A 26751-nucleotide genomic window follows, 5' to 3' on the forward strand; every position below is an offset into this window, starting at 1 on the left:
GGCTAGGACCAGTATCCTCCAAACATCACCGGTTCCTGAAACCATATTGCAAACAACAGAGTTTGCCTAATTGCCAAGGGAATAATCTCATTCATCAAATGCTTGTTGCTGAAATATGCATTGTTCCTTTATAAATGTGATAGGATTTCCATCAACATATCCTTTACCCAAAGCTCAACAGTAACCAAGCAGAGATAATAATTTAAGCCAGCAGCCCTGTGATCCTGGATATGGGAGTAAACACCAGTGAACTCAGTGGTACTTACTTCCAAGTAAATATGCAGCAGATATAAGTGGTGAAAGTACTTATCTAGGAAAGCAGAAATCCACATATGAAACTCTGGCACTATATATTCTCATGACCGGAAGTCTGATATTGCTGTTCAGCTGGCTCCCTCGGTGCAATGCAGGTGCTATGAGTGAACTGAAATGAGCCACCGTTCCCTTAAGGAACATTGTTTTTCCCAGGTTCCTAAATATAAGCTGGAAGTCCATGGCACTTGGTAGTATTCTCTCTGTTGATCTTGTATATAACTTTTTGAAGGATTCATACAGACAGTTGCGTATCATCTTTCTGTGTGAAAGGCTCTAAGCATCACTTCAATTAAAAGCACAAACAGATGAACCAAAACTATACATTGGGGAGAGTGATCCTGCATCTATTCAGCCCTCATATTTTACACAGGGAGGAGGAAGAAACGGATATGCCCAAGGAGACAGCTTGCGTAGGCCTATAAACTTTCTCAAAACGAATATCGTACGTGATCTGCTTGTGAGCCCTTTGAGGACAAGGACCTATCTATTTCTGTTACTCACTCTACATTATAGAAGTGGGGTGGGCATAAATAAAAAATTCAATGAACATAAATTTTAAAGACAAACACCAGCCTTATGAGAAACATTTGGTCATACATGGCTTATGTCTCTCCAAAAGTACTTACAGCACAAGAACACTTAAATAATGTTTAATAGCAGATAGCAAATTTATAGTACGATCAGTATATTGTATCGACTGAGATCTAGCAGAATCCTACATGGAACAACCTGGGCCAAGCAGCAAAGAAGGTGAATGGAGCATGTATGGAATGTGGAAGTTTATGATTAAGTGGCTGGGCAGCTAAGTCCTTTTTCACACTACTTGCATGGCTGCACGTTTGCAAATGGATAACTACACTGCAGATAAATGCTGTCATTCGGGTTATTTATTTCTTTGCTTTTTTAAACGTCAGTAGTAATGCTACGTAAACAGCACAATCAGAGCTATTGACCAAACGACTTTAAGGTAAAGAAAACTGACCGGAAGCCATTCTTTCAGCAAGGAGTTATAGTTAAGAGCCTAAGGCAGCCCAGGTGACTCACCTTGTTGAATTTTAGTCAGGAGCTGATGGCGAGCTAGGATCCTACTTATCCTGTACGGAGAAGAGCGTCTTGCAGCCTGATCAAAACGCAAGCACATCTCTTGGCCTTCTGTTGACACGGCATTCACACAGTAGCAGCCTGAAGTGCTGGGCACCTGCCTCAACATCTCTGCCTTCACGTTTTTCAAAAGGAAAAACAACAACTCTTAAATCCCAGATCTAAACCGGAGCACTGAGAGAAGAGAGGCAAGAAGTTGGAAAGCACAAGCGTTTTTTAAAAAGAGAGAGAAAGAGAGAAAGGAGGAGTGCCAAAAGCTACAATTCAGGATTCCAGCTTCCCTCACATGATCGGAAAGGGCCAATCAGTCAGAGAAAAGAATGTGAAAGTACACAGCGTGCCTCGCAGAGGAAAGTGAAGGCTATTCAAGCAGTTGCAGCCCCACATAAACGCTGGAAGCGAAGAGCCTTGGAGCTGACTAAGCAACGATGAGCCATGATAGGAAAGTTTAAAGAAAGGAGAGAGAAAGAGGGAGAGATTTCACGTTGCAACCATCTGAAGCGCGCAGGAGCCCCGATTTTTTTCTCTGCCTCACAGACTCAGGTCTAAGATGCCTTCTCCTCTCTACTGAGGATACGAGAACTTCCTTCCTTCGCACCGGAGTTTGTTTTAAACTGTGGGATACAGAGTTCTGGAACTTTTTCTTAAAACTATCGAGAAGCAAAGTATAGGAAACTCTTTAGCGGCACAAGTAGCAGGGGGAGAAAAAGTGAAGCTGAACAATCCCTTTAAGCTTTTAAAGCATTCTAACAAAGGACAGATTCATATCACTGCTCTTTTCTAACAAAGGGTGGGGGTGATTCTCCCTCCACCCCCAATCACTCCTGCAATGACTCATGCGGGGCTTTGTCTTACAAGAAAGATGCTTCTGGTTACTATGAGTACAAAAGCCCTCAAGAATTTGGTCTTGTCATCCAATTGAATCTAAATAGTCCAGGAAGCCTTTGCACATTTGAATTCTTTAAAAAAAGAGAGAGATTTTCAGTACTGAAATGGACCCACTGTAAAGAGTTATCTAGCATCCCAACAATGTGTACTCATGTCGCCAGTTTTGAGTTTGTCCACTGTCTTTTCATGCTAAGCCAGGAAGATCTATTTATTGAGCATTTATCCTGATATCCTTGCAGAAGACTAACATGGAGCCAGCTTTAATCGTTCTGATTTGCTTGCACATTTTCCCATTAACAATTTCTTCATTTCATACTTCTCAGTGTATTTTTTCCCATCGCTTTCCTAATCACAAAAGGGTGCATCTTTTTAAAGGAGGTTTTGGTGCACTAAGGTGCAAAGCATTTGATCCACTTTAATTTTGCAAACCTAAATTTCCCATTGTGTGCTCCCTCCCACAAAATACTGACAGCCTGATATAGCACCCTTTAACCTAACATGCATTTGAGGAGCCATTTCTTAATTTTTAAAAATCATATATTTATATGGTGGTAGTGTTGCCTGGGTCTCAGATCACCAGTCGAAGCCCACTGGACTAAGCAATCATCCATTTAGTTTTATAAAACACAATGTTTACTTTATTCTGCAGAGGACTCTGATGTAATGTTTTCATTTGTATGAGAAATTTTCAGTGTGTGGCTATTCTTAAAAAAGCAAAATATATACACACAGGAAAACAGGAAACTGCCTTATACTCAGCCAGGCCATTGGTTCATTTAGCTCAGTACTGTCTATGCTGGATTAGCAGCTTCTCTTTAGGATTTCTGACAGGCTTGTCTCCCAGCCCCAATAATAATAATGATGATCATGATAATTTTATTATTTATATTCCACCCATCTGGCTGGGTTTCCCCAGCCACTCTGGGTGGCTTACAGAATAAATGAAAGCATAATAAAACATCAAACATTTTAAAAATACAACATATTATATGGTCTATAAATAAACCAATAAATCAACAGAAACTAATAATCATCATTCAGGTAGGTAGCCGTGTTGGTCTGACACAGTCGATATATATATATATTTGTCCAGTAACACCTTAGAGACCAACTAAGTTTGTTCTTAGTATAAGCTTTCATGTGCATGTTGAATGGTTTCTTTAAAGTTTAGGTTTCATTATTGTTTCCCAAGATGTGTATGTCTTTAAGGGCCAGAGCAAATAACATGACCTAGTTTTACAGCTTTGAAGCAGTATAGCAGGTGCTGTTAAGTTATGTTAATTAAGCTGTTGGGTATAGTATATAAAGAGCAGCCTGTAGCTCTCTCAGTACCCTGGTGGATGGGTCACACTTACTGATATAGTGTAATTTAGTGTAAAAGGAGTTTTTGTTATTTGTTATTAAACCAAGCAAAAGTTACTTTTGCGTTTCTTGAATGTGTGGCCTCCCCAGCACGCCTTCTGCTGCCCAACTAATCTGCAAAAAGCCAACAGTGCATGCACACTTCTTCAGATACAAGAAGTGTGCATGCACACAAAAGCTTATACCAAGAACAAACTTAGTTTGTCTCTAAGGTGCTACTGGACATTTTTTTTATTTTTTTATATGATCATCATCATCATCATCATTTTGCAGTTACAACCAAATTAAAATAACCGCCAACCCCAATCCAACAAAAACAAAGCAGAGGAACCAAAATTAAAACCATTTAAAACATTTTAAAACATTTTAGCTGGTTGCCCCAACCCAAGAGTTGTTTCAGCAATGTCCCTCTGGCCATCCAGGAGCCTCTTTTGGCTGTTCAGGGTGAGTCTGGGCCTCACCCTCTAGGACAGGTGGAAATGGGCCTTGCAGCAGGAGCACTCACAGGGATTGAGACAGGGACCTTCTGGATGCAAAGCAGATAATCTACTGCTGAGCTGCAACCCTTCTCCACCTAAAGACTACATGGAACCCACTTATAGGATATAAATTTGCCACAGAGCCGTAGAGCTTCAGAATAATGACCTCTGGGAAGAGCAGAGAGAAGAACACCATGGTGCTGTCCCACTTTCTTCCCAAAGCTGGGAAAGTACTCTGGAGGACTCTAGGACCCTGTCAGAGCCTTCATGCCTCCTTCCCAAAGCCCAGTGCCTCACTTTCCTGGCCGTGGGAAGGCAGCAGGAGGGCTACAAGGGTGCATCAAATGTTGCCAAGGGCCACACAAAAAAACCTCTTGAGGGCCACATGCGGCTACCCAGTTCTAGACCAATAAATTGATGAATTTATTGAAATTATTATATTCTATAATAATCAATAATAATAATACTTGAAATGAATATAGAGTTGAAACTTTAACATTTACATCTTACGTTCGGCTTCTTCATGACAGGCGAAGAAGGATGGTGTTTGTTTCATGAAGCTGTCAAGCAGCTGTGCTGTGATTTGGATACTGAGTGACACTAGTACTTATTGCCAGTACCAGGATTGTTATGTACTGAAGTTCTCACCCTGGGCCAACAGGGGGATATCTATAGTTATGCAAATGAAGGATCGAAAGTGACGTTCAGTGATTGGATAGTTTGTATGCAAATGAAGGATCGAAAGTGACGTTCAGTGATTGGATAGTTTTAGAAAGTTGCAACAGTTACGATTGTTCTGGAGCTCTATATAAGCAGGCTGACTGAGCTCCTCATTTCAGTTCTGTTCCAGCTTACAAATAAAGAGCTGCTTTGGAAGAATCGCTGTGTCATCTGATATGTTCGCCCACTACTTAAGAAGGATGTTCCTCCTAGGTTCACAGAACTACTTAAATCAAGATTTTAAGGCTTGGGAACAGCATCCCTGCTCTCCTTCCAGAAACCAAAGGATGCACTAAGAGTAGAAGAAGGGAACTGAGAGGCAGAACTTTCACCAACCTCCTTTTTGGCAATGGAAAGGGCATTTGTAAAACACAGGCTAGAAATATTTTCAACAAACAATGAAAATGTTTATTTCCTGAAAATGGAAGTGCCGCCAAGTTCTGAACATATTAATTCTCACTGATTTTAAGTAGGTTTTCTTCTAAATAGCAGTGTAATCCTATGCTGCCCTATTCCACTGCTTGGTGAAAGTTCCCACACTCTCAAGAGCAGGTATGTCCAATCAGTAGATCGCGATCTACTGGTAGATCCCTGGCTGATCCTGGTATCCTTATCATGTACAATAAGTTACTCTGTGCAATCCTCCTCCCAAAAAGCTCCCCCAACAACTCTGGGCAATCCACCCACCCAACGCGCGCTCCTCCTCCCTCCAATGACAATGGGTAGATCATGGCCAGTTTTTTCATACTGGGAGTAGATCACAGTCTCTTGGGAGTTGGACATGCCTGCTCTAGAGAGAAGACAAGGCTAAGAACAGCCCCTTCTGTTTAGCAGGTATCAGAACAGCTCTGTCCCTCTAGTGGTGGTTCAAGTCCGTGGCACCAGTGGAAAACTGGGATGGAGGATGCTAAGTTATCTTGAGAGGCACCAAGACAAGGTTTATTTGGAATAGGATGCTGTCATGGCACAGCTCTTTTCTTGCAATCTTGGGGTTAATGCGGGACACAGGGTCGGGGCAAAGTCATTGCTTACTTTAATAATTTTACTCACTATATTTATAGTTTCAAAGGGAGTTTACCATAAAAAGAAAAAACGAGGCGCTTATTTGATACAAAAGGGCCGCCACATTAGATTAGAATGATCTCCAGTTGCCTTTCTGCCCGATGGTTTTATGAAAACCAAGTGGAACCAAAAACTTGATTCACATGATCTCCCCATGACCACTTATGAGATGGAAATAGTATGGATGGGATTCACCTAACGAATCCCGAGAACAGAAACCCTGAACAAGGACTTCTGCTTGAGCAATAGGGCTTCCCCCGCTCTTCCCGTGTGCCCCCTTGCCCCCTAAATTGGCTTAGGGACGGGGAGAATCCCCAGAACAGCATACAGGGACGGGAGAGGGGGATCGTTCCATCTGGCAAGCTGAAATGTTGGTGCTAATGGGACATTCATCTTAGCATGGTGTTCACTTCCTCCCATAGCTGTCAACATTTCCCTTTTTAAAAGGGAAATTCCCTTATTCCAAATAGGATTCCTCACAAGAAAAGGGAAAAGTTGACACTATGCTTCCTCCCTATGAGATTTAGGCACTTGTATGCATGCATCAAATGTTGTGTGTGGTTTAGCAGAGACGCATGCAACTGTTTCTGCATACATAAAGGCCATTATTGCTCAGGGAAGCATCTCATAGCACCAAAGTACACATGTTAACTCAGATGTAAGTCCTAGTGAGCAATAACCCAGTGTGTGGCACTGGTTAATATTGGACTGGAACCTGAGAGACCCACTCAACTCTGAAAGTGACTTGGTGATCATGGGCCAGATGGTCACTTTTCCCTCAGCTTAACCTACCTCACAAGGAAAAAGTGGGAAGCAGAGAAAATCATGCATGCTATTCTGAGCTTTTTGGAGAAAAGGCAAGATAGAAATATAATAATACTCCTAGATAAGTGGGTATAGGACAACCCAATTTAGTGTTCATATGGAAGTTTAAATGGTTAGATGACTTTTCTTCAAATGTGCCAGTTATATCAAAACATTTCACACATTGTACTAATATGTCCCATGCTATAAAACTAGCAGCAGGATCAAGCAATCATTGTATTATTATTTATAAGACATTAGTACCAAAACAATATGACTAGACAGGAAAGGCAGCAATTGTTTGATGCACGTTACACCTTGCAAATACCAACTCATTACAGAAGTGTTATTTTTTTAATTTACTGGAATCTACCTATTTCTACAAAGCACCTTAGGCTACATATCTATTGCATGGAAGATGCTACATTAGTTGTCATGATTATATTACAGAGTTAATTAATGCCTCAGAGCGTATTCACAGTTTTATGTAGTTGGACTTCTGCTTAAAACACTGATAGCATCAAAGGCTTCAATGAAATGCTAAAATTACTTCTCATCTATTTACTGTGCACATTTAAGAAGGCTCCTGAGTCTGGTGATAGCTGACAGACCTCTGTTCGGTTCCTAACTTTGGGAGTGGACCACAGACTGAATCATTTCAGACTTTACTGCGTCAGTGTTTCTCTTTATGATGTTCTTTCATAGGGTGCGAAGTGCAATAGCTCTTCTAAAGAAGCCACAACAAACTCCTGTGATGGAAGGTGGCAACTCAGATGGCTTGTTCTGACCTCTCCCATGAAATAAATTACAACCCACAACATTAAAGCATCTTGTTACAATAAAACTCTAAAGGAATTCCTACTCCATGTTTAGGCTGGTGCTCACAAAATTGTCTTTGTGAAGTAACGCTAATGCAGTTTAGTGCAATGGCATTGTTCAAGAAGAACGTTGAAGTCAGACTTCTGTGAGTGGTGAATGCTGGAAGTCTCCCAAAACTGGGGAAGAGTGAAGTAGCCATACTAGGTCTGCAAGGCATTACAAAAGAACAGTGTGGTGCAAGCAGTATACAAATGGAGCAGGATGGCGGCTCCAGTGGAAAGTAGTACAAGACAGAAGGACTAAGGAATATTTCTTAGCTGCAACCTAGAGCGCATATAGGAGTTTGTTACAGGAGGAAGAAGCAGGGAATATATAAACCCCAGCAAGCATGGCCAGTGACCAGGGATGATGGGAGTTGTAGTTCAGCAACATCTGGAGGGCCAAAGGTTCCCCAACACTGTGGTGCACCAGCTCTATGGCATCAGGAAGCAGTGGGCTACCTCCTTCACTGGAGGGATATAAGCAGAGGCTGGATAACAATCTGTTATGGCTGCTGAATTTCTGCAATATTCCTGCACTTAGTTGGCCTACATGATCTCCCAAGGTCCTGGTCCAACTCTAAAATTGTATGATTTTATTATTCTAGGTATCTCTTGGGAAAAGAACAGCAGGAAAAGCTACAAAAGGAATGGAGCTTTCTATTTTTCACAGCGAAATAAAGATGTTTCTTCCTTTTCCCACCCAGACCCGGATTTTAATGGTGAGCGAGAGGCTTTATAAAGGATTTCAATCCAAGAAAGAGGTGGAAAGAAACAGCACGATCAAACTCTTTCAAAAAACCAAACTTTGAAATCCAGAGAGATACTGACGTGTTTTAGAGGCAAGACAGCTGCTGTATATAAACTGTCTGACAATTTCTTGTAAAAAAGAATACTCCTGTGCAAGCGGATTTTTACATGTAGAAGTAAAGCTCAAAGACACCCACACACAATCCTCAGCTCAGCAGAATGATGTATCCGCTTCCCCCCTCCATTTTGAACATCAGGGGGATTATCTGCCTGCATTTTAAGAACTGTAGGTTTAAGGGGATAACGATGCTATAAAATATTTCTTTTGATATTAAAAGCATTAATGGACCTTATGCTGACATGTCAGTTTGGCACAAAGAAGTGCTGTTTATAGGCTCAGGGAGAAGGAATGACAGCAGTGACAATGGCTTCCTATCACACAGCCTGAAGATCAACATTATATCCAAGCAAGTAATATTCTTCTCTCTCTCAACTGTGTGTGTGGGGGGGGGGGAGAGAGAGAGAGAGAGAGAGAGAGAGAGAGAGAGAGTATAATGTTTGTGTAAACACTGACCTTCTAATAAGGCCATACAATTAAATTGCACAGCAATCATATGCATGATTACTCAGAATTAAGTCCCACTTGGTTCCACAATCCTACACATATCCCACTAGTTCCATTAAGTTCAATAAGATGTATTTCTATGTGAGCACAGGATACAGTCACTGCAAGAGGTTTCTTTTGTAGGTATGATATAGAAAAAATTGCATGAAATTTCTAGGCACCTATCCTCTCCACAAAACTACTGTGATTCATAGATTTCACCTGGCAGTAAAAAATTCAGGTAGCTATAGTTCTTGCTTCTCCATAGCCATTTTATGTAGATTTCTTCACTGCAACATGCCTAAAAGAGACCATGAGCAGTCCTTCCTTCAAAGATGCATTTATAATGAATATTATGTCATCAGCCAACCCTACCCCAAACAAGCCACTATTATCCTGGTGGTTAATTACCCACATGGTTCCAAGAATCCCATTCATAGCAATTGTGAGAAACAGAGGCTGAAGATAACTCATTTACAGATTCTCTGTGTGAAGAAGCACCACAGTCCAACTGGGATGCAACAGATGTGTTTAAATAAATGTTTTTATTTCAGTTTTTATAACAAGACTAAATAACAGCGCATTTTAGAACGGCCATCCCATTCATATCAAGGATACAAGCTATTTTGCCAGCAAAAGTGTTCTGCAAATCAGGAGGAGACGCGACAGTCATTATTTTCACCAGAGGGATCAAATGTAACAAACCCCACACTATTTAAAACAGCTCTGCTGGACAACCCTGTGCTCATATAACAATGGAGGAGAAAGACATAGACCACTTCTGGACTTTCTATGGTTACCCACTGATTGATTTTTATGTGATCAAGTAATAATGAGAACTGAACGCCTCTTGGCATTGACTTGACTGCTGACAGTTGAAGATGTCATATTTGAAGTGATGCAGCAATAGGGGGTTGCTGCCAGTTACTGCTTCTAGCCAAACAGATGTTTCACTTTAGGTTCTTAAGGGGTCACAGGATTAAGGGCAGAGTAAGTGGATGAGCAAATGAGCAAGAGAAAAAGATGGGGAGGCACAAATGGAAAACACCAGAAAGCCGAAAAAAAAGAGGCGGGAGGGGGAGAAGTGAAGCCACAAAATGATGCTCAAAAGCTGAAACTGTGTTGGAAGATAGAAAACAGCCAACATTTCCATGTGGACCAAATGTACACATCACAGAGCTTCAGTCAAAGCACACTGCCTCAAAATCCAAATTTCATTGAATCAACACAGTGAATGGAATCTCTTTGCCCCTGCAGAAAGATGGGTAACTACAAAGTTGACCATCCAAAGTCTGAGATAAGATGATGAACCTGATTTAGTTTAGTGCAAACTGAGAAGCCCAAGCCACTTCGTTTTTGCATAGCTAAGAGATGTATGCTGTCAGCACAATCCACACTGACAGTGCCAGCTTCAAAAGCTCTGAACAGGCACCTGGGTCTCTGAGATGCTTTAGCAGTATATGAGAAGATAAAGGATGGCAGACAGGTGAAAGGTGCCAATATAATTGCAGTTTGCCACTCATCTGCTCCTCAGAAGGCAACTGCTATTTGCCACAGGCAAAGTTATGACCTGGTTTCATTCTGTAAGAATTTACATATAGCATGCAAGCATCCAGGCCCATAAGATTATTCAAGATAGAGAAACAGCCTCCCATATAATCTGCCTTTAAAAAAAAAAAAAATAATAATGCTATGTACATATGGCTAATGACAAAAATAGTTCAGAGAACTAATCTGCATGATAAAATAAATATGGTGTTGTATCAAGTGTACAGTGTAAATGGTAAAAACTGAATATGTGAACATCTGAGAGGCAACATCTTTGTATCATTTACAGAAACTAAATATTTCCATTTTCCCAAAACAGAAAAGCATGCATTGATGGAAGTTTATTCTGTGTCAGATGACTCTCTTGTTTTGCTCATTTGCCGGCTGATTTATCCTAAGAACATAATATTAGGACATTCAACTGAAGTATTCTTTGTACAAAAAAGAAAGTATTGCTCTGGCTTTCTGCCACTGGAAAACATTACTCCAAGGGTCTAAGTCTTTAGAAGAAGCTGCTATGAGTGGGATCTCTTCATTATAGTTTACTGCAGTGACCTAGAATCCAAATGTAGATGTTCAAATCTGTCCTAGCCGGGAATTTGTTCCAGTCATTTAATAATCCCTCTGAATTTGTTAGCTTCCATGAAACACTACAACAGAAGGATTAGCGCATACTTCTTAGCTTGATAACATTTGCTCTGCCCCTACAGCAGCAGCACTCTGTCGTTTGAAGGTATTTACTTCATGTACGTGCATAAAAGCCAAGTTGTTGTTCCAGAGTGAGCTTTGCTTAAGCCCTTTACCAACCACAGATCCATTATTTCGTTTGTTTTCTATTTAAATCAGTTTTTTCCGCCTTCTAAACTTTACTATGCTAAGTTTATCTAATTTGAGGAGGAATAGAACCTGAGAATCTGAATGTATAACCAAAGAAAATAAAAAAAGTCCAGTTAGATCATTTGACAGTATATCCAGGGGTCAGCAACCTTTTTCAGCCGTGGGCCGGTCCACCATCCATCAGACCATGTGGTGGGCCGGACTATATTTTGGGGGGGGGGGGTATTGAACAAATTAGGGACGCGGGTAGCGCTGTGGGTTAAACCACAGAGCCTAGGACTTGCCGATGAGAAGGTCGGCGGTTCGAATCCCACGTCAAAGTGCAAGTAGATAAATAGGTACCGCTCCGGCGGGAAGGTAAACGGCGTTTCCGTGTGCTGCTCTGGTTCGCCAGAAGAGGCTTAGTTATGCTGGCCACATGACCCGGAAGCTGTACGCCGGCTCCCTCGGCCAATAAAGCGAGATGAGCGCCGCAATCCCAGAGTCGGTCACGACTGGACCTAATGGTCAGGGGTCCCTTTACCTTTAATGAACAAATTCCCATGCCCCACAAATAACCCAAGGATGCATTTTAAATAAAAGCACACATTCTACACATGTAAAAATACACTGATTCCTGGACAGTCCGTGGGCCAAATTGAGAAGGTGACTGGGCCGCATCCGGCCCCCGGGCCTTAGGTTGCCTACCCCTGGTATATCCTCTAATCCAGGGATGTGGAATCTGCAGCCCTTGAAATGCAGATGGACTACAACTACCATCATCTCTGACTATTGGCCATGCTGTCTGAGTCTGATTCGAAATTGGGTTTCCCCACTTTTTTGTCCCCGAAAAGGCCAATCAGAAGGGAAACTCGAAGCTTTCAGGCTCCATACAGAAGGCTCTAAAGCTAAAATTATAAATAAGGAGTCATCTACTGGCCCTCAAAGTTGTCAGTCAACAGCTACAAGACCAAACTCCACAGCATGCTCTTCTTGTAGGTTCCATACTTTCTACATGTAAGTGGTTGAGGGAATGCAACTGCAGTTAAGCGGTATACAAATAATTGTGGAAATAAAAAAGAAAACAAGTAATGGGCTAGTAAGTAAGAAGCAAACACACACAAAAACATTACTGATAAATGTTAAGTTGTGGGCGAACATATCAGACGACACAGTGATTTCTCCGGAGCAGCTCTTTATTGTAAGCTGGACAGACTGAACAGCAAACAGCTCAGCCGGCCTCCTTTTATAGGCAGCCGGCTGTCAACATTGTAACAACAACCACCCAGGGTTTCCCGCCTAAAATAACTGATGTGGACCTGAGTGAAAACTATCTACAGTAACCCCCTGCTGGCCCAGGGTGAGAACATCAGTACATAACAATAAATACTTTCCCCATTTCTCACGCTTCAGATCTCCCACTTGCAATATATAAAAATACAGTGTTCAGAGCTGGCAGTCAGCCCGAATTGTAAGCCTTTTAGGAGCCCAGAACATACAAAGAGCACTGCCTTGGCTACCCCAATACAGACAAAAGGAGCAAAAAGCTCCTACCACAAGAGGATGAGAGTTTTTTTGTGTATTATTATTGTTTCTGCATGGGCAGCAGGATGGAGATAAGAGGATAGTTTAAGACATGAATTCTGCCACCAAAAAACCAATTTCCTTGTCATTGCTGGTTTATGTTTCCCCCCAAAACTCTCCTAACACCTTCTGTTTCTTGTACTTTCTTGTTCCGTTTCTGCTCCCATGCACAGACAGAGGAAGCTGTTCTGGGGACATGTTGTCTCTCTGTCACTTGGGCAGGGATTTCTACAGACGGAGATTATTTTAAATGCCAGAGGGGAAAAAGAAGAGAGAAAACAGCTGCTGAAAAGACTCAGTTCATAACATCTGAAGTCTCATCTCTGTAGCCATTCACACACACCAACACAGACAGTACAAAGCAAGGCTGATTAATGGACCTTTCTGGGCATTTCTTCTTGTGGTTTGAATGACACTCTCCATCACCCAAGGGACGTTTTTCTAAAGTTGCAACCTCACATCTTGCATTTTGATATAGGCAGCTCCAAACTTGAATTAGAGAACATAACTGGGAAGTGAGGGCTGCAAGATGTTTGTTAAAGAAGGTTTGTGAACAGTTCGCAGACCTGTCAGCATCCATCTGTTTGAATCTATTAACTGGCACATTCCCAGCTGTGACCTTCCCAATATCCAAAATAGATGCTTTTGCCTTGCTCCAAACCATATAATTCTAGAATTGGTTTAATTATGTGGCATGACAGAAACCTTTTTTAGAATAGCTCACAATAGCTCACTGAACTTCCCCAATACTCTGAATTCCTCACAGCAATCCAGATTGCAAGGAAATTATGTGGTACACCAGTCATAAGAACAAGGTGGTAACATGAATGGATAATCTGTTGGGAAAATGCATGGAGCACAATGGAAGATCTAGCAAAGAGATTTAATTTACACACCATACTTTACAGTGCTCTAGGCACAGTGCAGACTCAACCATAGTTAGCCCTGAGCCTTGTTATAATCCCAAACATGTGGACAATGTTTCCTGTGAAACCATAGTTTAGCTTCTGAGCTAAGCCTGTCCACATAGTGTAAACATGGAAACACACACAATATCTGCTTGTCACCACATAAGCAAAGAGGATAGTTGTAAAACAGAGTTTGAACTGAGAATATCAGTCTAACATACACAAAATATAGAGGTTGAAGATACAAGGATGCTCTGGGAATTTGGAGGTTCCTAACTCTATCTTCCCCTTCATGGAAATTAAAAGATGCCTGCTTCTTGGGAGAAAAGCAATGACAAACCTAGACAGCATCTTAAAAAGTAGAGACATCACCTTGCCAACAAAGGTCCATATAGTAAAAGCTATGGTTTTCCCAGTAGTGATGTATGGAAGTGAGAGCTGGACCATAAAGAAGGCTGATCGTTGAAGAATTGATGCTTTTTAATTCTGGTGCTGGAGGAGACTCTTGAGAGTCCCATGGACTGCAAGAAGATCAAACCTATCCATTCTTAAGGAAATCAACCCTGAGTGCTCACTGGAAGGACACATCCTGAAGCTGAGGCTCCAATACTTTGGCCACCTCATGAGAAGAGAAGACTCCCTGGAAAAGACCCTGATGTTGGGAAAGATGGAGGGCACAAGGAGAAGGGGATGACAGAGGATGAGATGGTTGGATAGTGTTCTCGAAGCTACCAGCATGAGTTTGACCAAACTGCGAGAGGCAGTGGAAGACAGAAGTGCCTGGCGTGCTCTGGTCCATGGGGTCATTAAGAGTCGGACACGACTAAACGACTAAACAACAACAACAACTCTATCTAACTCATGCAAGACCCCTACTCTTTTGCAAGCTGAGTTGCACCCAAATCTCCAATAGCTTTAAATATAGGAAACATAAAATACTGTATAGACAAGTAGAAAAAAGTAGTTAAGCTAAGCACAAACACAACACCACTGTATTTAGACTGAAATCTTTGGGCAAGAGGCTGAAACACATGAGGCATGGGTCACAATTCAGTGATCTAGCAAATACTATAAATATTTTCAAATTCAACCCCTGTTGTTTCAAGGTTGGTTAGTTTTTAAGATAGCAGATGATGGAAATGATCTCTGTATGAGACCCTGGAAAGATTCTGCCAGTCAGAGTAGACAATACTGGCCTAAATGGAAAAATAGTCTGTCTGAATAAGACAGTTTCTTCTGTGCCAATATTAGACCTAAAGGTGTGAGCTGCTTATTTTGGGTAAGTAAACATCTCCAGAACATGTTGTAAGGAGCAATTGTTTTGTAGTTTAGAAGTCAAATGCAAGCAAAAATAACTATTCTGAATAAGGAAAGTATGTTTGAGATAGGAGAACAAATGTGAACAGTGTGTATATGTATCCTGGACTGAAAATATAGTAACATATGCTACATTCAATATAATTAGTAAGAAATTTTGGTATGAAAAACATCATGAGTATTGTTCAAAACCAGACAACCACAATCCCTTTTGCACTACTACACATTCCCACCACCTTATATTTAGCTTCCAGATGTCAAGGAAAGCATATCTGAGATAATAATTCTATATATGCTTTCATTTTTGCTCCTAAAAATAATAATAACCTGAGATCCCAAGCGCACTTGCTTGGAAATAATTTCTATTACAATCAATAAGGCTTCCAAGTTAATGTATCTAGATCTGCAATTTAAGTCAACCATCAATTCCTAGTGACATTTTTCTTTTCTTTTGTTATTAAATTTGTATCTCACCTTTCCTCCAATGGGCTCAAGGTGACAATCTCAGTACGGTGGTATCTCAGGTTAAGAACTTAATTCGTTCTGGAGGTCCGTTCTTAACGTGAAACTGTTCTTAACCTTAGGTACCACTTTAGCTAATGGGGCGTCCTGCTCCCGCTGCGCCGCCACCGCGCAATTTCTGTTCTCATCATGAAGCAAAGTTCTTAACCCGAGGTACTATTTCTGGGTTAGCGGAGTCTGTAACCTGAAGCATCTGTAACCTGAAGCATCTGTAACCCAGTACCACTGTACTCCTTCTTTCCGTATCTTCACAATAACCCTGGGTTTGGCTGAGAGTTACACTAAGGGGTTGGTAACTAGCCCAAGATCACCCAATGAGCTTAATGGATGAGTGGAAATTTGAACCAGTGGTGTGCTGTCATTGGACTAGGGCAGGCATAGGCAAACTCAGCCCTCCAGATGTTTTGGGACTACAACTCCCATCATCCCTAGCTAAGAGGACCAGTGGTCAGGGATGATAGGAACTGTAGTCTCAAAACATCTGGAGGGCCGAGTTTGAATATGCCTGCACCAGGGGGACTAGGCTAGTCTCACATGACACCCTGGCACCTCCTTCTCAAAGCCTGGGAAACTTCTGTCCAGCTTAGGGAGGGAGGAGTGATGCCTGCCCAGCTTTGGGAATGAGGTAGGGCAACTCCAGCATCCTGTCAGAGTCCTGGCACTTCCTGCATACAGGCTATACCTTTACAGCACATTTGAAGCACACCTCCTTCCTCAAAGAATTCTGGGTACTGTTAAGGGGTTGCTGGGAATTTTAAGTCTATGAGGGATAAACTACAGTGCCCAGAATTCTTTGAGGGGAAGAAGGTGCTTAGAATGAGCTTTAAAGGTCTAGTACCCTTCACTCTGCACTGCCCAGTTCACACATACACTGTTCCTCATTTTAATGCATTCGGCTCCTCCTTAACTTCTTTGGAACCCTCCTCTGTTTCTCAGTATCTTTGCTGGAATGTAGATATGAGAAGTGGGTTCAATTCCTTTTAGCAAGAGCTTGTCACGTCATGTATGTAAGTATCCGTGGCATGTTATTAATCACTGACCTTTTTGCGATCACCACAATTCTTATAGGACCGAACCTCCCACAGAAATTCTCTGGCTGTCCGCATGAAAGGACTAATGATAAGTAATCTTTTTCTTCCCAGAAGTACCAGAGATTATATAATGAGACTCTTTCAGAAGACTTCTCTTTGACAAAGAGGGTCTCTTTTTTTCCATTGCTGAGACAATGATTTCACACATTAAAATAACCATTGAAGTTAATCAGAACTAGTAGCCCTTCTAATTCCCCAGCCAACCAAGAGGAAAACAGATCATAATATCCTTGCTTTGCTTCTTGGAAACATGTGGCTGTAATTGACTGTGGTATGTAGGAGGGGATATACACAAAGTTCATGATGATAAATAGCATGTTTTGGGTACACAGAGTTTCCACATCCTTTTTAAAAAATGGGCTCTACTGTGAAATATTCAGTTTATATGTGGATTGTTTAATTAATACTGGGTTATCTGAATTGACAGAAAAAGCTTAGTTATGAAACAGATATCAAAATAATAGTGTTCCTATTAGTTGAAATCAAAGCAAATACATGTAACACAGTCAATTTGTCATGAATGCATTGCACTAAATGTATATATAAACTCTACTGATTATATTTCTTGCAAACTAATGTACGTTAGCTCTATGTAAGATTTTTCAGTTGAGTTATAAAACTATTGTATTTTAAAATTCTCTTGGAAGCTGCCCAGAGTGGCTGGGAAAACCCAGCCACATGGGCGGGGTATAAATAATAAATTATATTATATTATATATATTATATTCATTCCTATTGGAATAGCGTCTTACTAGTTGGAAATGCCAATGGAAATCTATTGGTCTTATAACTCCTTTATGAATGCTATTATTCTAATTCATTAAATATTCTATTTAGAAGAATGCTGTCTCACAATTCATTGACAGTCTTGTCATAGCAGTAGAAATCAACTGTATGTCATGCCATACCAATCAGAAACTGTTTTAAACACCCCACCTCTGTACTCTAGGAATAGCAAATATGAACAGTGTTAACACCATTTCAAAAGCAACGAACGTGATCAGGATAACCACAGGAGGTTCCTTTGCCCAAGCAAGAGTATCTTAGAGGCTGGAACACAAAAAAGAGTCTGTTCCACAAAGATAGTCACATTCCTGATTAGGTGGTTTAAAAACCTGGTCTGGGTGGAATTCAGAAGATCTCTTGTAACCTAATCACACTCATACCAAATAGAGCCCAACTGACTTCCTAGCGCACTGATGTCACAGCAATTCATAATACATGTTTTGTTCCAGTGCTTCACTGCTTTTCAATGCCAGTTTTGTCTTTATCAGAAACCAGCCTAATAAAATTTGGGAGCGTCTGATTATAGATAAAATCACATTCCAATCAATTAAAAGTAGCATCCAATCCAAAGTATGAGGTTTTATTGAGAAAATAGCTTCTGTTCTTAACTGTAGCTGATGCCCAAGATGGGTTTTCAAAGCCTAGCTAGACTTATTTATATTTCTATATTTCTATAGAAATATAGAAATATAATTCTATATTTCTATATTTGATTGTGTTTACCTGAAATCATAGAATTGTATGATCTGGTCCAACCCCCAGCAATGCAGGAATCTCAGCTAAAGCATGACAGATGACCATTCAACCTCTGCTTAAGAACCTTCAAGGAAGGAGAGTCCACAACCCCCCAAAGGGAGACAGTTCCACTGTTGAACAGCTCTTATTGTCTAAAAGTTTTTCCTGATGTGTTGGCATCTCCTTTCTTGTAACTTGAAGCCATTGGTTTAAGTCCAACCCTCCAGAGCAGGAGAAAACAAGCTTGCTCCATCTTCCATTTGACAGCTTTTGAGATAGTTGGAAACGGCTATCAGATCTCCTCCCAGTCTCTTCTTTCCCCTATTGTCTATGCAGCACTCTGCTGATAAAATTATTAACGTCTCTTGGTTTCTGAACATGGAAGACCCCTCCAAAGCACCGTAGGGTAAGACACACATGCCAATGGCCTTTGGAGAGAGACACTTTGTATAGGTTTTTATATGCTAAAAGTCTCTGAGCCAAGATAGGCACGCTACAGTGCTTTTAGAGGAGAGCATAAATATAGTGGGCAGAATGGAAACCTGATGAAATGGATAACCAGTGGGACACAGTTATCTTCGAATACAAACTTTACAGGAAGGACAGGAAATCTATGCTTTCAGGTGCCATAAGAAAGCTGCAGAGATAGTGCAGAATAGTGCACACTTTCAGCTTTTGCCTTCTGAAAGAAGGTTGTTGTTGTTTAGTCGTCTCTGACTCTTCGTGACCCTGTGGACCAGAGCACGCCAGGCACTCCTGTCTTCCACTGCCTCCCGCAGTTTGGTCAAACTCATGCTGGTAGCTTCAAGAACACTGTCCAACTATCTCGTCCTCTGTCGTCCCCTTCTCCTTGTACCCGCCATCTTTCCCAACATCAGGGTCTTTTCCAGGGAGTCTTCCCTTCTCAAAATATTGGAGCCTCAGCTTCAGGATCTGTCCTTCCAGTGAGCACTTTTTTCCTTAAGAATGGATAGGTTTGATCTTCTTGCAGTCCATGGGACTCTCAAGGGTCTCCTCCAGCACCATAATTCAAAAGCATCAATTCTTCGGCGATCAGCCTTCTTTATGGTCCAGGGTACAGGGTTATAAAGACTAGGACTAGCCGCCTGAGAAACAGTTTTTTTCAAATGCGATTTTGGTTTTATACACAGTGTAAGGTAGTCTCTATGGGAGTATATTGTATTTAATTATGGGATACCAGAGTTTTTAGGGGGCTAACCAGGCTGGGATAGCTGGGATAGCATGCTTGTTGGTTTCTGAATGTCTGATGTAGATTTTCAATTTCATCGTTCTGTATGGGACAATGACAATAAAGATTATCATATCGTATCGTATCGTAGAAAGCATTTCCTGGAGGTACAGTACTGTTGCTCTGTACATTGAAGAGAATACGAGTCCAGCAAACTAGACATTCCAAAAGATTCCTCCAGGCCCCAAGAGTAATTTAGTACTGGGGATATACTCTCATCCACGTGAGCAAACTGCACAGGATGATCTTGAGCCAGAGAATGAAATCAAGGAAACACCCAAAGGAGGAAGTGTTCTAGTAGCGAGTGAGTTCAATAACTCTCAAACAAATATGAGATGCAAGCATGTTCCAGTCACGGTGACAAAGAGATAACTTTTCTAGATGTCCTAAATGACTATGCTCTAGAAAAGTTGGTCGTGAAACGGACCAGGGGGGCAGTAACCCTGGACTTAATCTTAAGTGAAGTCCAAGACCTGATGTGAGGTGTAAATGTTGTGGAGACACTTCATCGAAAGATCTCAGGGCAGTTCACAAGATAAAAATACAAGGGAAAATTAAAACAAAAAAGGACGAAACAATAAACCCCTCTCCCACAAACACATTTAAAAGGAGGCCTGGTTAAACAGAAATGTTTTTTGCCTGGTGCCTAAATCCCTGTGACGGGGTGAGCTCCTGTTGCTCAGTCCCTGTTCCTGCCAACCTAGCAGTTCAAAAGCACATCAAAGCGCAAGTAGATAAATGGGTACCGCTCCGGCGGGAAGGTAAACGGCGTTTCCGTGTGCTGCTCTGGTTCGCCAGAAGTGGCTTAGTCATGCTGGCCGCATGACCCGGAAGCTGTATGTTGGCGCCCTCGCCCAATAAAGTGAGATGAGCGCCGCAGCCCCAGAGTTGGCCACGACTGGACCTAATGGTCAGGGGTCCCTTTACCTTTAAAGATATGTAATGTAGACACCAGCTGCACCTCCCTAGGGAGAACATTCCACAGAGAGGGAGCCACTGCAGAAAAGGCCCATTCTTTTGTTGCCACCCTCCGGATCTCACGTGGATAAATGCAAAGAAGGGCCTCAGGTGATGAACACACAGTCTGGGATGGTTTATATGAAAAGAGGAGGTCCTTGGGGCATTGTGGTCCTGAGTTGTGAACAGATAGCATCCACCCACCCAAAATTGATAGGTCTTGATTGCTACTCCTCATCTTTCCCACTTCAGGTGTTCTCTTTGAAGTTTAGATAATGGTTTATTTGCTTGAGTCAACGACCCTATTCCAGATTCATCTACCCTATTCCACTAGCAGAAGCCAGTGCAAGGACTCTCACTGGCACAATGGGGTGTTCCTCCCCACCTCTCACAGATTCATTCTGGAGGGTTGAGAGAACTCCTAGAATAGGGGGGAGGAGAGAGGAGATGGTTCTCTTGGGCAAGCGAGACATGACTGTGCTGATGGAATGATCTCCTTAGCGCTATGCTGAATTCCACTCATTCTTTTTATAGTAAAAATATATTGGAAAATATTCAAAAGCAAGAGAGAGGAAAGCCAGACAGAAAGAAGACACTTCTTTAAGTCATCTTAACAGTAGATTGGTATGGGATTGCATTGCCAAATTCAAGTCTGCAGTGAAGAGCTGGTGATTTGACTATCACTCAAGGATTTGGTGAGAATAACAGATCAAGCTTTTTTTAAAAAAAATAAATAATTAAATGTTGGGCAACTGTTCAACATACAAGTATGAAGGATGAGCAGCTGATAGCATTCCAGAACACAATAATATATTTAGACCATGCTTTTTTTTTTTAATTAAGAAATGTTAGAATGAAGTAGAGGATACAAGGCTTTGGGCTGCATTTGTAGAGGCCGTGACTAAAGCACACAAATTAAGCTGGACATAAAACACAAAGGCAAAAAGCTGAAAAGTCACTTAGGTACGACAGAATATATTTTGCACTCTTTTCCCCCATCTTGCCTGCACAATTTTGCTATCTTGTCAAATTAATCATTTCAGGCTGCAATCCTATACACATTTAGCTGGGAATAAGTCACACTGAATGCCTTTAGACTTACTTCTGAATGGACATATATAGGATTGCCTGGTTAAGCAGATAAGCATCAGCTGTCCTACAAGATCACCAGCCTATTGGTAGAGAGAGAAGTTTACATTATAGTGTTTCATTATTATTTATTAGGTTTTTTATCCCACTCTGCGTCCCCAAGGAGCAGAAGTTTATAAGTTTAGGACTTCAGTACTTCAACCCCCTTAGCCAAAAACCCTTACTTAATCATTATTAATCTAGAATTCATTCAAGGACTTGCCTGCAGCCGAATAGTAGTTAGTCAAGGAAATTTGCTTCACAGGAAATGGCAGCTGGCATGCACTTTAATTTTGTTGTTGTTGCATTATATACCAAAAGAGATATGGCTGTTCTGATTAAGAATAAGTAACAGGAAACTGTCAAGTGCAATGAAGACTGTAAATTGTTCCCTATGTTTACTGGTGGCTTCCACAGGCTCCCACTATGTCAGCATACTTTGGAACTACAGACAGCTGCTACCATAATGCAGCTGAAATAAGAGGCTCTTGGAGAGCAAACAAACCTTTCACTTTTCCTTCGGGGGCTTCTTAGTTTCTGACTTGCTTCAAACTGGCTCAACAGTGCAACTCCCTGGGAGTCTCAACTTCCATAGGCTGCAACTACACACAATAGAGGCAGACTTCTTGTTTAAACTCAGTTGTCTGTCCCAATCACATATGAAGTGAGGAGTATTTAGTGTCTAAAACAAGATTTTTCACCATTTGTTTACAAAAGTTAGTGAGGTTTTCCTCCTTCTTGAAAGGGGTTTTAAACTGACATTCTTATGAGAAATCATAAAATGTTCTCCCAAATGATATGTGTGCACATCATGTGTCAGTTTGTAGATAATTATTTGGTTATTATACAGTAGATCGGGCACAAGGTTGTTGCTACATGTAATAAGAGCTGACTTGGCATTTTAACTTTACAGAGTTTGAACTTGGAACATGACCACAAGCTGCCATGCAAAGTCCAACAATTACAGATATATAGCCACAGATATAACTACTGAGGACAATGCAGAAGATAATGTTTACATTTAGCCTAAAATGATATGTGTAAATCTCCTGACAAAACTCCTACCCATTCTCTGAAAAGTATAAAATGCCTCCTGAGATCAAGGATGTTTCCAAATCTCTCATACTGATGCTCTCTAAGATGGGTGGAAAACCTTATGGTCCTCCAGATGTGGCTGAACTACCTGGCCATTGCCCATGCTGTCTGGTGGTGATGGGAGAGTTGAAGTTCAACAACATCTGGAGGGCCATAGGTTCCCCACTGCCATTTTGTAATCAAGAAAACATCTGACCACCCCTCTGATTTATAGTTTACAATTCTTATACTGTTAGAGTGCCGTGATCGGTACTCACACATGGCCATGCCTCATGAAACAGATGAATGTTGCCTTTACTTCCCAAGCAAAAGTATCTGAGTAGACAGTGGCATGCATAGCAAACATGCCATCCACCCACCCAAATGGTTTCCTGTTTCAAAAGAGGCTGTTGCAGCATGAGACGTGCCCACATGAAAGCAGCATCCATGCCAAAAAGGTAAGTCTATAGAGATTTGTTTTCTTGGCAGCTCTTACTCATCTTTTTCCTAGGGACAAGAAAGACAAAAGGAGGAGGCATGGGCTATGTTCATACACAACACAGGACTATGGAAAACTGAACCATGAAAACTAAAAGCCCATCAGCTCAAATGGTAGAGAATACAACTCACCCATCCCTGTTTGGCTCTGATTCTGTGTGTACACATGGTAGATAAATAATGTGTTTTCTTGTTACTGCCTCCTGGCGCAATGATGCCACACACAAAACAGGACAGGAAGAAGTACATTTCATGTACTCACAAAGAATGCTCACTTTAGAAAACCCTTACTTTTGATACATAAACAGAGCAGAAAGTGAAATTCTAGCTCCATCTTTCTATAGACCATTAGGTTCTCTAAGAAGGGGTGGGAAACCTGTGGCACTACACGTGTTGCTGGACCACAACTCCCATTGTCCAAGATCATTGGCTATGCCGGGTAGAACTGGAATCCAACAATATCTGAAGACTATCTCTACTCTGGTCATCATGGAAAGGGCTCACTTTGGCTGGGGTTTTTTTTGTCCCCCCCCCCCCCACAGAAAGAGGTTGTAAAGACAATATGTGGGCCCCAAGACTCAGGAAGCACTTTGATCTCTTACCCCACGCCTGACCACTGCTTCCCCTTGTTCCTGAATGTTTACATCACAGAAGATCACTCATGTACCAGAGCTACTTGGACATTCCTCAACACAAAGTGGGAATCTCTGAGGCAGGGCAGCAGTGCCGGTGGCAGCGGCAGAGAAACAGAAGGCGTTTATATCCTCCCTGTGTGCTTCACATGCTTTTGGTTGAGTGCAGAAAGTGCCGCACAAGCTTGCCAAAAGTTCCAGGTAGGAACACAGCGAGCTGAGAGCATCTTAGCACTTCTGCCAGCCAAACATTGCAACCAGCTAAACACGGCAGGGAGGGGGGCAAACATTCCTTGCTCCTCTGTGGTCACAGGAGGTGCTTTTCAGGAGCAGCTCCTTTCCCTACTGCCTGGTTTGCTAATCTGAAATGAAATGGGAGATCAATAATTGAGAAGATGGTAAAGATAGAAGCTCACAACACTGGAGAAGGCAGGAAAAGCACTTCAGCTGCAGGCTGGGGTGAGGGGTAGGGACCGCTAGAGAGCTGCCCTGGGGACGCACGATTGTGAACCAAAGCAACGTATTTAAAAATAGCTTAGGAAAACACACTGGAAAGGGCCAGCTGCACGTTTCACAGATACTGTATATAAAGAAGCTCTCTTGTAGGAATTTACACCTAGCTACTGTGGCCACACAGAGATTGCTCCTGAACAAACACATTCCACAATGTGCTACAGCGACCATGTGTGAGCATGCATGTGCAACTACGGCACATCCTGTACTCGGTATACAGACATTCTGGTCAGGGTATACAGCTGAACACCCTGGGCAGAGTGAAGGTCAAGAAACCTTCTAACTAAATGCAGCATAGAGATGAAGGCTGGAGTGTGGGTGGAGAGACTTCGCAAGAGTCTTGCAGTATAGTCAGAGTGTCCTGCAAGGAGAGAAGTGGTTGCACGGCCTCAGGGGAATGGAGGGGCTGGGATGGAGTGGATCACATAGAGCCTTGACCTCAAGGGGAAAAGGGAAGCTGAGGGGAAAGCTGGAAGTTCCTGTTGTACACCTTTCACACAACCATATATATGGAGAAAGACAAATGAATTCTGCTTTAGACACGTAAGTACTTAAAGTCATAGATCGCGATGTCTCGCTTATCAGGAAGTTAAGTTAATCCACTTCAGTGCGCACACCAATTGGAAGCGCAGCCAGGATGAAATTCTCAAGTACAATTAGGCTGCGTACACATTATACAGCTAGGTCATTCTTATTCTCAATTCAGATCGAAAGTGGTTTGCTGGGGGGAAGCACATCAACATGCAGGATTTCATAAGAACAGAATAGATTTGGATTGATGCTAATGCCATACAAACATTGCTTCCCCAACCAGCAGTGGGAACATGCTGGATGCAGAGTACAAATGGGAGCCCGTACACCGCCTTACTAGAGAGGAATAAAAGTCTAATTGGACTCAGTGGGGGAGTGCATCTAACTAAGCCTGCTTAGGGATTGTGCTGCATGGGATGCAGAAATAGTTGTGTGGCGCATCCAAACCCTAGCACATGCTTCAGAGAAATGCAGGCAAGAATGGACCACAACTGCACCAAACTGTCCAGAATCAGAAAATTGGTCCATGCCGGTCTGTGCTCCCATTGAGACCTATTTTTAACACACCGAGATTCTGGCACAAAGCACCAATCCACTTTATTGCACAGAGCTCCGATGCGCAGCGTGCAGCCCTCTTGACGTACAAGGTCCTTGTGGCACATTACAAAGTCACGCACAGCGCACAGATCTCAAGGCACAGCATGATGTTCAGGGAGGAACCGGTCCAAGAATCAGAAAAAAACAAATGCCCCCCCCCCCCAGTAGCATGGATAATAATAATAACCTAAAACACTGACAATCTGTTCTTCTATAATGGTACACACACACACACACACATACACCCCTCCCCCCCAAAGAAGCTGCTATTTCATCCCAGCCTTGACAATACCTCGGTACAGTACTGTATAACACATCCTGGTCCTAACTAAACTTACATCTGCACCAACAGAGTTTTGATGTACAAACCCAAGTCCCCAGAGAGATGCGGGAGGGTGAGTCCAATGAAAAGCCTCCTCTTTTTTTATTTTTTGGAAAGGTTTCTTCTGCTTTCTATCTGCAGAACCTTCATTGGAAAAGTGTCTCTTCTGAATTGTTCTCCTGCAGATAGAAGGCAGAAAGGAACCTGGCCAAGGCGAGCTTATCATTCGGAGCGCAGAGGCGGGAAATGCAAAAACAAAAAACCAAAAAAAGCCCGAACGGTGTTCAAAGAGACAGAGAGAGAGAGCAAAACTTGGCGCGCTCGCTCGGAAGTCGAGCAAGTGTGGGGTTGTTGCCGCTGCCGCCGCCTGGCATCGTGGCAAGCGCAGAGCAGGCGGGCTGTCTGTCTGAGGGGGTCTCCGGAGCGCATTGCACCTCTTTTTCCCTTGAGGTGCCCGGGCTTGCAAGGGCGGACGCGCGCCGGACTGACCTGCCAGGCGCCTCTCGCGGACGTTCTTCCAGAGTAAATCCCAGGCTTTGGCCGTCGAGTCCCGTAGCTGCTCGCTGAAGGACCTCCGCAGCTGGGGCTTGGCCGCCGGCCGCTTGCAGCTCATCCTAGCGGCGTCCGCGGGGCATAACGCCGCCTCCGGGGGCACCGCGCGCGCCCCGAAACCGCGTCCCGGAGACGCACAGCCACATGCGGAGCCGCGGCATGAGCAAAGCCCCGCGGGGGCCCAGCCGCCGCCGCCTTCCCTGTGGGGCTTCTCCCGGGCCTGGTCGCGGCTGCTGCTTCTTTTTCCTGCCGCCGCCGGCGTGGCTGCCCGGAGCGCACGAGTCCCGCTGGCGCGCCGTGCGAGCGGTTGTGCGGAGGCGCTGGGCTCCTGGGCTGCTTCCCCCCTGCGCTTCGCCTTCTCCTCCCTCCGCCCCCGGAGGGGTGAGCTGAACTCTCCGCTCGCCGCCTTGCAGCTCGCCTCGCGGAAACCGCCCCCGGAAGGGTCATCG

The 26751-nt window shown here is 42.7% G+C and overlaps 1 protein-coding gene across 6 annotated transcripts in view; it reads right to left on the reverse strand.

The window, feature by feature from the left end:
• STARD13 (StAR related lipid transfer domain containing 13) overlaps positions 1 to 26751 on the reverse strand; it is a 218720-nt gene that overhangs the window by 109673 nt on the left and 82296 nt on the right. For 2 of the 6 annotated variants that reach the window (XM_083437014.1, XM_083437013.1), the window contains exon 1: positions 26240 to 26680. The exons of 2 other annotated variants lie outside the window; for them this stretch is intronic. In XM_083437014.1, coding sequence (XP_083293140.1) covers positions 26240 to 26363 — 124 coding nt within the window. In that variant the 5' untranslated portion in view covers positions 26364 to 26680. Of the gene's footprint in view, positions 1 to 1359; positions 1731 to 26239; positions 26681 to 26751 lie in introns of those variants that run through there. 2 more of the 6 variants (XM_083437012.1, XM_083437011.1) reach the window with 2 other exon arrangements.

This window comes from Podarcis tiliguerta, assembly GCF_965153285.1.
Source record: "Podarcis tiliguerta genome assembly, chromosome: 4".
NCBI lineage: Eukaryota > Metazoa > Chordata > Lepidosauria > Squamata > Lacertidae > Podarcis > Podarcis tiliguerta.